The 11,523-nt window shown below is 40.2% G+C and overlaps 1 protein-coding gene across 2 annotated transcripts; it reads left to right on the forward strand.

The window, feature by feature from the left end:
- The first annotated feature begins 1,733 nt into the window (after positions 1–1,733).
- LOC132152839 (gap junction alpha-3 protein-like) lies at positions 1,734–5,786 on the forward strand. Of its 2 annotated transcripts, XM_059561755.1 has the most exons (3): positions 1,734–2,156; positions 2,735–2,798; positions 3,830–5,786. In XM_059561755.1, exon 3 carries the CDS (start codon positions 3,865–3,867, stop codon positions 5,143–5,145), a length of 1,281 nt encoding a protein of 426 aa, XP_059417738.1. In that variant the 5' UTR covers positions 1,734–2,156; positions 2,735–2,798; positions 3,830–3,864; the 3' UTR covers positions 5,146–5,786. The 2 variants fall into 2 exon arrangements, with proteins under 2 accessions (XP_059417738.1, XP_059417739.1); XM_059561756.1 differs by lacking the exon at positions 2,735–2,798 and having other exon boundaries at positions 3,848–5,786.
- The last annotated feature ends 5,737 nt before the right edge of the window (positions 5,787–11,523 follow it).

Raw genomic sequence — 11,523 nt, forward strand, 5'->3', positions numbered from 1 at the left:
TGTAATCAAAGCTAAATTTTCAGAACCATTTACTCCAGTCTTCACTGTCACATGATCCTTCAGAAATTATCCTAATATTCTGATTTGCTCTTCACGAAACATTTTATTATAATTATTATTATTATTGTCATCAACATTTAAAACAGTACATTTTTTTATTCTTTGTATATATTTAGTTATTTATATATATATTTTTTATTATTCTTTGAATAGAAAGATCCAAAGATCAGCATTTATCTGAAATAAAAATCTTTTGTAACATCATAAACTATACCATGCAAAAGCTTGGAGTCTATATATACACATATAGGTATATATATTATTAATTATATTATATTATTTTTGGGGGAATTATATTTGGGGGATTATAGAAATTGTATTTTAGCAAGGATGCTTTAAATTGATCGAAAGTGATGATAAAGACAGTTATAATGTTACAAAAGATTTCTATTTCAGATAAATGCTGTTCTTCAGGATTCTACTAATTCTACTTTTTACATAATAATAATAATAATAATAACTGGTTTTTGAGCAGCAAATCAGCATATTATTATATTACAATAGGCTTACACTAGTACATGTCACAGACTACATAGCTTGTTACCTCACTCTCTTCTCCTGCACTTTCACACATTGCATTTAAAATGCTTTCTGGTGTTTCAAAATTTGTAGATGTCGGCCTATCCTGAACATGGGGATCCAGGAACGACATGACCCCCATAAACTTCCATTGCCGTTTAAAGCCTCCCTCAGAACCACTTCTCCTGTCTTTCTCATTTCTCCTTTCGCGCTTGTACTTATCTCTCAAGTACTTCCATTTCCGACGGCAAGCATCGCCTAAAAGGTTACAGTTGTTGACAGCTGCTGTTACCAGCTGGTTACAGTATTGATAACTATTGCTGAGCGAACATTAATGCTAGCTAATAGCTAGGTGATAATTTTAACGACAAGTAGTAGGTCTCGCTACTCGCTTGTCATTGGTCAGCTGTCAAAAAGGCGCTTGACGTAGGGCGTTCTTTTCAGAAAAGTTAAACTTTTTTCAACTTAAAAAGACGCTCTCAGCTGCAGAAAAAGACGCCGGCGGTGGCGTCTAAAAAGGCGCTCAGGACTTTTTTGAAAAAACGGTTTACTCCATAGGGTTATAATGTAGAACAGACGCTGGCAGTTTGAAAAAAGACGTTAAGTGTGAACATAGCCTAAGGTGCTTCTACACCCTTGTTAATCAGATATCATTTCCCACTGATTTTAAGAATAAATTATGGGTAAGGTTAGGGATTGGGTTAAGTGTATTTTTGGACAATAATGTTAATCCGTAATTTGAATTTTATTCAAAATATTACGACTTTAATCTCGTAGGCTAAACTTAGATTATTATTATTATAGGCCTATATATCTTTTTTTTCACGTGGCACTAAAACGCAATCGTATAAAACATTTATATAAACAAAAATTTTATATAAAGTAACTTATACATTATTAGACACAATATGGCCAGTTATTCGGATCATTTTACTCGCTAACGAAAATAGCTCCAAAGCAGGTGACTGACTGACAGTTTGAATGGACCGCGGAGAGATACAATCATTAACGCCGCTTCTGTTATAAGGAATCTCAGCGCTCTTTGAACAATCTTTGCTGTACAATCATATATTGTTTTTATTATTACAATATTCTGTGGTATAAAGTACAATAAAGCATCTGTCTTGTAAAATTATGTGATGGTGTATAGTTAAATTGGGGCGATGAGTTTACCCCAGTTGACGGGGCGTGGCGTGCGCGCTGACTGGCCGTCCACTTTCTGACCGCAGCACTCTTGCATGACCACTCAAAGTGACAGTAGCGATGGCTGGGAACCCGAGACAGCTGCGCTTGGTGAGACCCCGTCTCCACACTCGGTTTGCCATGAAAAACTAGGCTTTCTACGAGAGTTTGACCTCGGGTCTATGGGTGAAGAACTTTTGTGAGTGAATAAGTTGGCCGGCCACTTTCAAAAGAGTTTGGTAAGCTGGCAGTGCTGCCAGGATTTGGGAACGGGGGGAGCGGGGAGGGCTCCTGCTACCTTTGGGAGGTCTGTATGCTTTCAACGCACTCAAACTGTGGCACCAGTGGCCGCTGGATATTGCTTTCTTTAGATAAGTTTGCCTACTTCAGTCAAGGTATGCTTTAAATTAGGTGTACAAATCTTTTATCCTTTTACATCCCACATCAATTAATATGACTTTTTGCTAACTAATAGGCCATCAACTTAGACTTACTTTTGGATGGTTTCTGCCTTCTAACAAGCTCACATAATATAGACACATTTCAAGAAAAGAGCTGTTGTTTGAGATGACAGGCCTCAGGACATAATCAGTGCAAGCAGAAATCTGCCTTTCTCTGACAGTTTGACCTGAATGTACAGTGAGAGCAGTGGACAAATACTATCATCAGCTAATTATATTAACAACAGCATTTTGTAAATAAAATTCTTCTTTGATTTAGATAAAAGTCGCTAAGTATTAGTGACAATTATAAACTATCAACTTTAATAACTGTAATGAAAATGATAGCTGCTTCGGTAACTAAAAGATTTTTTAGGATAATTTGTCTAAACTTATCTAAATAAATAAATATTTTACAGTTATATAAAGTTATGTAAAAATATATAAATGTCAAATAAATAAAGTTAAATGTCAAATAAATTAATAACTCATTTCGATTATCCTTATTATGTAACCTGCACTTTCTCTTTCAGGGTCATAGACTTGATATAGAATCTTAGTCGATGGATTTGCCGCCCTCAATACAACATCATATTAGTAAGTAAATATATTGTTTTTCTTTCTATTGTATATTTTGCTCTTTTGGGGTATCTTCGTTTACTAATGGCAATACCATCTCAATCTTGTTCTGTTACATCTAGTTCAATCTTCTTGATTATTTGAGCTTGTTATGATAAGATGAATCTGTGATGATAAATATCCTGAGGTTATATCATGACACTCATTTCTGGATTCACCTACAGGACCTACAGGGTGAATTCATGAATTGTACAGTTTTAGCTGGCAATTAATTGTACTCATGTAGACATGATCTGAGTGTAGATAAACAAATATAAAGTTGCCTGGTTTTGGCTGTGCCCTGTCTCTATATTTCACTGCATCTTTCACCTTGATGTCCTGAAATTGGCTCTATCAGGGTCCTCCACGCATCACTGTCCAGTCAATGCTTTCAACTGTTTTTGAACATTATAATGTTGATCTCAGCACATGCCTGCTAAGCAGTGAAGCGAACAGGTGAGAGAGAAAGAGACTGTATGAGTGTTCAGTGTTGTGAAAAACTGTGTGTACGAGTGTATGTGTGTGTGTCAGTGGCTGGAGAGAAAGCGAGCCAGAGAGAGTTTGCTTACACTGTGCATGCCAGGTTCATAGCAGCCAGTTAGAGAGTTGAATAGTGAGCGCTCACGGAATCAATAAGTTTGTCAAATAATTTTTTTATGTGATATTTACAGTGATAAATGACCAGGTTGATTAGCTTGGTTTTCCTAAATGTCATTTGATAAATTTGGCTTGGGCTTGGGCTTGGCAAGTGCTTCATCAGAACTGACTATTCGGATCTTATGCAGAACCGTGAAATGTTGTGTGAGTTCATGAGGGCTGAGCGTGTTTTATACGTTAATTTACCTTTAGCTGTCCCAGTTTGAATGGGCAGTGCAGGCCTGAGAAGATCCAAAGGTCTCATGTACAGTGTAAGATGTTATTTTGGTAACTAGTTCTGATAAATCCTCTCTGTTCCCCTTTTAACCCTTTTCACCTGACTCCCTCTCTCTCTCTCTCTCTCTCGCCCTCAGACTGTACTTTCTCTCTAGGCTAGAAATCGTGAAGCATGGGTGACTGGAGCTTTCTTGGACGGCTCTTGGAGAATGCACAGGAACACTCGACCGTGATCGGCAAAGTCTGGCTGACAGTACTCTTCATTTTTAGGATTCTGGTGTTGGGAGCAGCAGCTGAGGAGGTCTGGGGCGATGAGCAGTCGGACTTCACTTGCAACACACAGCAACCCGGTTGCGAGAATGTCTGCTACGACGAAGCCTTCCCCATCTCCCACATCCGCTTCTGGGTGCTCCAAATCATCTTTGTGTCCACACCGACGCTCATCTACCTGGGCCATGTCCTGCACATCGTTCGTATGGAAGAGAAGCGGAAAGAGCGAGAGGAGGAGCTGCGAAAAGCCAGTCGGCTCCGGGATGAGAAAGAACTCCTGTATAGAAACGGAGGGGGAGGGGAGTCTGGTGGACGTGGTGGGGGCGGCGGTGGCAAAAAGGAGAAGCCGCCAATCAGAGACGAGCATGGCAAAATCCGCATTAGAGGTGCCTTGTTGCGCACTTACGTGTTCAACATCATTTTCAAGACCTTGTTTGAAGTGGGGTTCATTTTAGGTCAGTATTTCCTCTATGGTTTCCAGTTGCGGCCTCTGTATAAGTGTGCGCGGTGGCCCTGCCCCAATATAGTGGACTGCTTTATTTCCCGGCCCACGGAAAAGACCATCTTCATCATATTTATGCTTGTGGTGGCTTGCGTGTCCCTTTTGCTAAATTTGTTAGAAATCTATCACCTCGGAAGGAAGAAGGTCAAACAGGGAATGACAAACGAGTTTCCCCCCGACCGCGAGTCGCTGCCCAACGCAGATGAAGCTGAGCCTGTGTCTTCTAGAACTGTGCCTGCCACCCTCAGCTATCCGCCAGACTACACGGAGGTGGCAGTGGGTGGCGGAGCGTTCCTCCAGCCTGTGTCAGTGCCCTCTACGGCTGAGTTCAAGATGGACCCTATGCGTGAGGAGTCCTCGCAGTTCTACATCAGCAACAACAACCACAGGCTAGCTGCTGAGCAGAACTGGGCCAACCTGGCCACCGAGCAGCAGACTCGGGAGATGAACGCCACCTCCCCTTCCTCCTCTGATAACGGGCGGCAAGCCAAAGACACCGCTCAGCACGCCAGCACCCCCAAATGCCCTGGCGTTGGTTTGAGCACTGGGCCGGAGGAGGGTCACGTCACCACCACGGTGGAGATGCACGAGCCGCCCGTTATATTCACTGATGCTCGACGACTGAGCAGGGCTAGTAAAGCCAGCAGCACAAGAGCAAGGCCCAATGATTTGGCGGTGTAGTGGCTCTCCACTGAAAAGCATAGGTTTTTGTCAACAAAACATAATACACCAAAAAACAAGAGGAAGTGAGAGGCATATTGTTGGAATGAAAAAATTCATTCCATTCATTATTAATTCCATTTTCCAAGTCATTTTTTATGGACTTCTGAATGCTGGTTAGTGTTATGCAGTAGTTGAATGAAGCAGCACATCTGATGCAGGCTGTTACACCAGAATCTCAATGATTCACTGAAAAAAAATGCCACTTAAATTAGTCTTATGAATTTCCATTCAGTCAGTTCGATTTATTAAGTATATTGATTTAGAAACCAAATATAAAATGTTTGCAGTACAATAATACAGATTACGAATAAGCAACAACAACAACAACAAAAAAACATTTAAAATACAACATAAATACACTCTGTGGTTTAATTGAGTAGATAATGAAATACTTTCATGTATTATTTTTTATTTATTTTTGAAGACTTGAATAGCATTTGAGAGAAATGGAGGGGAAAAAGTAGTTGAAATAAATAAGGAAAGTAGTTGTCAAATTCATGAACACCCCTCTTTTTATTGTTCCAGCATCTGTCTTTACATTTCCTCACGCTAAAGAAAAATCAGAAGGTTAAGAAGAAAAAAGAAAAAAGCACATTGCCTGATAATGCATCACAAAAATGAACATATTACTGAGGCAAGTTAAATATTTAGATAACTGTTGTACTACTGAATGGTGCAGAGTTTTAATTCTCATTTAGCTTGTGTATTCTCTGGACCAAGTTTATTTTTTATTTTTTCAATTCCATGATCTGAAGTTCACATCCTCCTACTCTGCTGGATTTGAGAGTTTTGATATATGACCATGTCCAATCTTGCCATCAGATACATGATCACTTTTGAAGTAGTTAACCGGATGAGGGGAGTACGGACTCTCATTACATGTGACATTTGAATTCCTTATTGGTTTTTAATTCAGTTAGTGGCTTTAAGTCAGTTAGTGGTTGCCAAAAAGTTCAAAATGGACATAAAAATATCCTGCAAGTGTCTTATGCTGAAATGAGTTTACTCCCACCCCCCACTCTAAGGCCCTCATTCGTTTTCACTGAATACTACTGCTGTTGTATAGAACATGCCTTCTGTAAGCATAACAACTCACACCAACATGACAGCATAGCATGATTTTTCATTTATTTTAGAAACCTTTACAAATCTGTTTCTAGAGACCCATTTAAACACAACGTATGTTGCTTTTATTATCAGGTATACATTTCAGCAATCAATTTAAGGAGAAATAGAAAAGATAAATTTCTACATCACATTGCTTAGGACAGTATTACAATTGCTTTTATCAGATCACAGCATTTACAGATGTATGTTTTTTATTTTCTGCTGTTTTAATGTATCCATAAATGAAAGTGTGTTATTTTGTCATTTTTTGGTTCTTAAAGTTTACATTTTAGTAAATAGTAGAAGATTTGCACATTTAGGCAAAAGACACTGTTCAATACTTATTACACTGATAGAAAGGAGGAAATATTTTTGATCCTTAAAGGAAAATGTCTTAATGGTAAAAGTTGTTGCGTTGATGGCAGTATTATTCCACTCAAATAACATCAAATGTAATTTATAAAACAGCACTTGTAGAGTATAAGAAATATACACGTTTTCACCCATGTTTTATTTTAGGACTGTTGTAGTGGCCTGAAAGGACAGCAGAAAATTTGAACATTGTGCATTATAGCATATAATTAATTATGAATTTGAAAAGGCCAGCCATCCAGCTCTATCCTATCTCGATCCGTTTGTGGTGTACTTAGTTGCAGCCCATTATTCTCAGATAACACTCATTTCTTGAACTTCTTGAACTGATTTTCTCTAGCACAGCTGATTATTCTGACCAATCAGGGAAATTAACCACCTACATATGCTCAGAACAGCAGCCTGTTTCAACGCTGTCTTAAGAGAAGTGCCTTGTGTATTCAATTTTATAAGAACAAGTTGATGTAAATGTTCATTTACCTCAAATGTTTACAAAGCTGTTACTAAATAAAACTTTTTGTACCATAAATGTAGACTGCTCTGTCTTTTTCATTTGTACACAGCAGGCATCAAAACTCACATTTAATGTTTATCTATTAAAAAGACTGAAAAAAAAGATTAAGAAACTTTTGTGACTTTTAAGTGACTTTAGTTTAAAAGTTAATGATGCTAACCTTTGTCAAGGCATTCATGCAATTTTATGTGATCCATGCCAAAACCATAATGAGAAACAAATCTGCAGGAAGCCTGAGCACATCTCAAACAAGAACGTGCACTAGTTGACCTCTAACCTTTACGCTTATCAGTCCTCCATTCCAGATTCCTATAGAGGGGAAGTGAGAATGAGACTGAATGATGAAGGACACTAAAATGACGCATCACCCCTCCGTTAGGGAGCGGCAATATCACGCAGGCCAGAGGATGATGTATGAAAATGGATGATGTATGAAATGGACAATTTGATGCTGTGACCCTAATTGATATCCTGATTCTGTTTGTGTCTGACAAAAATGCTTTGTTTTGTTGGCAAGCTATTTAGAATCTGAAAGTAAAAGTACAAATGTTGCCCCTTTAAGTAGCTTAAATGCATTTAGCTGTCTGCTAGTAGTTACAGAGGTAATACCTGGAGAGAATTATCTGGTAGCATTTTCATTTATCTCAGTGTTTGGAAAATACACACCCAGAAGTACACCTTCTTCATCAAGCATCAGTTCTGGATAAAAAATATTTAGTGTGTGGCTGGTCATGGGATCAAAACAGATCTGTGTAGTCTGTGGTTATTTCACATTTAATATTAAATATTAATGGTATCTCAAAAAGAGGGTTTATTCTACTGGATCAGAGGCACCTTTTCTGCAAAAACCTAAGACTGTGGAAAATCTATTAGGAATAAGGAAAATCAAAATCAAAATCAATTTTTTTTTATATGTGGCTAGTAAAATTTGACAGTAAACAATATTAAATTAAAAAATATAAACATCAAATGAAATATATCAAAAGAACTTACACATTCTCAGCCATAAACCAGCACTGGGAGAAAAGTTAAATGGATTAATTTCATGCGAGGCTACAGTGAAAGCATGAGAGATGTTGAGAGAAGTTATATCTAAACATTATCAGCTTAAAAACATCAGATCTGACAGTGGAGTTCAAGTTCAGAGAACTTCTATTCACACCATACTGGTCCATTTGAACAGTCACTTATTGCATTTAGTCAGCACATGCTGTGTGTTGTGGGAATGGACTCTGTCACACACACACACACACACACACACACACACACACACACACACGCACAGCAGTTGAAGCTCCACTGGCTGTTTCATGTGCTCAGTGTCTAGATATCTATGAGAGGATAAGTGTGTTGGGTTATTTTAGGGCCAAAGGATTAGAAGGACAATGCTCATTTGAAACTGGCAAACCTCATGTGCTGGTTACCGTACAGAGCTATTGGAGTATCAGTATATTTAATGATAAGAATAAGGACAGTAATCAATGGTTGTTATAAGAAAAAAACAATGGCATCAAGTAAAATGGATAGTTGTAGGGGTAGTATGAGTTTCTGGAGAGAAAAAAAAGAGTATGGAGCCAGTCATTGAAGAGGAGGTGATACACAGTAGGTGTTAAGTCCAGTGTTTGAGGGGTGTCATTCGATTGGTTGTCTGCAGGTTGAAAGTTGCAGTGTTATCTACGAAGGGCAGGGTCAGTGTGTTTATGTGAGCACCATCCCAGAACTAAAAACACACAGGTGGTTATTTATAGCCCTTAATCACCTTGGAAATTCATGCAGCCTCTCTGCCTGAATACCACTGAGCTGTGTTGTTTATATCAGGAAAGCCTCTCAATATGTTTGGGGCCCAGTCTGGACCAAGGTGTTCATGTGCAGTTAATGACTGTTGATGTTGAACATTACAACACAGAAATTGAATCATACTGTAACTGTGGTCCCATTTGGTGCCAATTACTTTATTTCCATTATCTCATTGCAATCAAAGTTACACTAAATAATTGTAAAATTTCAAACATATAATTTTCTGTATAATTTTCTTTGGCTGCCATTCTGTTTTGTCCTTGGCTATTTTGTTACTCCTAAGTAACTGTAATAGGAAGCAGTAATACCACTGACAATTCAAAGGCAGGTTAAAGGGATAGTTCACTAAAAAGTGAAATTCTTTCATCATTTACTCTCCCTCATATCGTTCCAAACCTGAATGCCATACTTTCTTATCTGGAACATAAAAAAAGTTATATGAGAATTGTCTCCGTGCTTGTTTATTTGTTTTTGTCCATAAAATGAAAGTCAGAGGTCACCATAACAGTTTGGATATCAACATTCTTCAAATAATTATCATAATATCTTAATAAATAAATCAGTTACGGTATAGCAGAATAACACCAGGGTAAATTCTAAAGTGGTTTATAACAGTCCATTTGGTGTTTTACACTGCAGTATTAACAACAGTTTAAAAAAATAAGACTTTATTAAATATAAGGGGAAGTCGTGGCTTAGTTTAGAGAGTTTGACTCCTAACCCTAAGGGTGTGGGCAATACCATGACTTAGGTGCCCTCGAGCAAGGCACTGAACCCCCAACTGCCCCCCCCCCCTTACCGGGCAAAGGAGGTTTGCATCGCCTTCGCTATCAGATCTTGGAAGAGCTGACAGTGAAATGACTTGTGCCCTGAACGGAGTGGAAGGCACTTTGGGGACATAACCGTGTCTCAGTTTGAGAATGAATTTAGCGTCGTTAGATCCAAACTCGATACACGTAGCACTCACAAAGAGCGTGTGCAGGTCACCCAGTCGCTTGGCCGAGGCGAGAGCCACAAGGAAAGCGGTCTTAAATGAAAGATACTGCAAATCCACGGACTGCAACGGTTCAAATGGGGCACGTTTCATAGCATCCAGGACCGTGAAGAGGTCCCAGACCGGAACCAGAGGGGGCCGGGGAGGGTTTAATCTCCTAGCACCTCTCAGGGAATGAATGATGAGATTGTTCCTTCCCAGTGGCTGGCCAAGCATAGGTTTGACAAACGGTGCTATGGCAGCCACGTACACTTTGAGCGTGGAAAGGACCATGCCCTTCTCCAACAGCTCCTGAAGGAAGGAGAGGATCTCCACAATGCTACAGCATTGTGTGTCTATGTTTTGACCCGAGCACCAGCCGTAAAACACTGAACACTTTGAAGCATAAAGCCTTCTGCATCAGCTCTGGGAACCAAACCGGGTTCCTACAGAATGGCGCCACGAGGAGCACAGAGCATTCGCTCTCCCTGATTCGCTTGATCTCCTGTGGTAACAGTGCGACCGGGGGAAACGCATAAAGCGGGCAGCTGGGCCATACATGGGCTAGCGCATCCCTCTCTTTCGTGAAAAAACTAGGCAGTGCGCATTCTCTGGCGACACAAAGAGATTGACTTCTGCTCTGCCAAAAGTGTCTCATAGTAACTAGACTGCCTGGGAGTGTAGGAACCATTCCCCTGGGGGAACATTGTCTCTGAACAGCATGTCTGGGCCCAAATTTTGACATCCCGGTACGTGCGCTGCTCTCAGTGAGAGCAGGTTGTGCTGCAATCACACAAGGAGGCGTTCAGCCAGTGTGTGGAGGCTCCATGATCTGAGACCGCCCTAGTGGTTTATGTAAGATACCACTGCCATGTTGTCCATACAGACTAAGAGGGCGCATGTAAAGCAACCCTAGTTGGAGCACTGCCGAGGCCGAAGCCATAAGGCCCAGCATCCTCCAAAAATTCTTGAGAGGAAAAATGCTGCTGGCCCTGAAAACCGCTGCTGAGCATTGTATTCGCAGCATGTGCTCTGACGTGAGTTGCGCTGTCATTGATACAGAGTCCAGATCTGTCCCCAGAAAATAAATTTTCTGGCTGGGAGACAGCGAGCTCTTGGTCCAGTTGATTTGGAGACCCAAATCCTTAGATACTCAGATAGTTCAAAATTCGCATCCCCCGCTGTCTCAGGGGAGCGAGCGCTGCGTCCATGCACTCCGTGCACTTTCCGATCCACTGAGGTAAACCAGTCTCTAGACGTATTTGCGCGAGAATCTGACTGGTCGTGAGCATTTTGAACGATCTCTGCATGAGGTCTTTGTTCAAACGCCTGAAATCTAGGATGGGTCTGAGACCACCATCCTTCTTTGGGACAAGGAAATATCTGCTGTAGAAACCTGCATCGCTCTGGATCGGCAGAAACGGTTTCTATAGCACCCTTTCTCAGCAGTTTTTCAATCTTGGCATGAAGTAGATGAGCTACTTCTTCTTTCACCATGGTTTCGACCCTGGCTCGAGAGCGCGGGGGTCTTCGAGCGAACTGCAGCGAATAGCCTCGTTTTATAGTGTTCATT

Source organism: Carassius carassius, chromosome 11 (assembly GCF_963082965.1).
Source record: "Carassius carassius chromosome 11, fCarCar2.1, whole genome shotgun sequence".
NCBI lineage: Eukaryota > Metazoa > Chordata > Actinopteri > Cypriniformes > Cyprinidae > Carassius > Carassius carassius.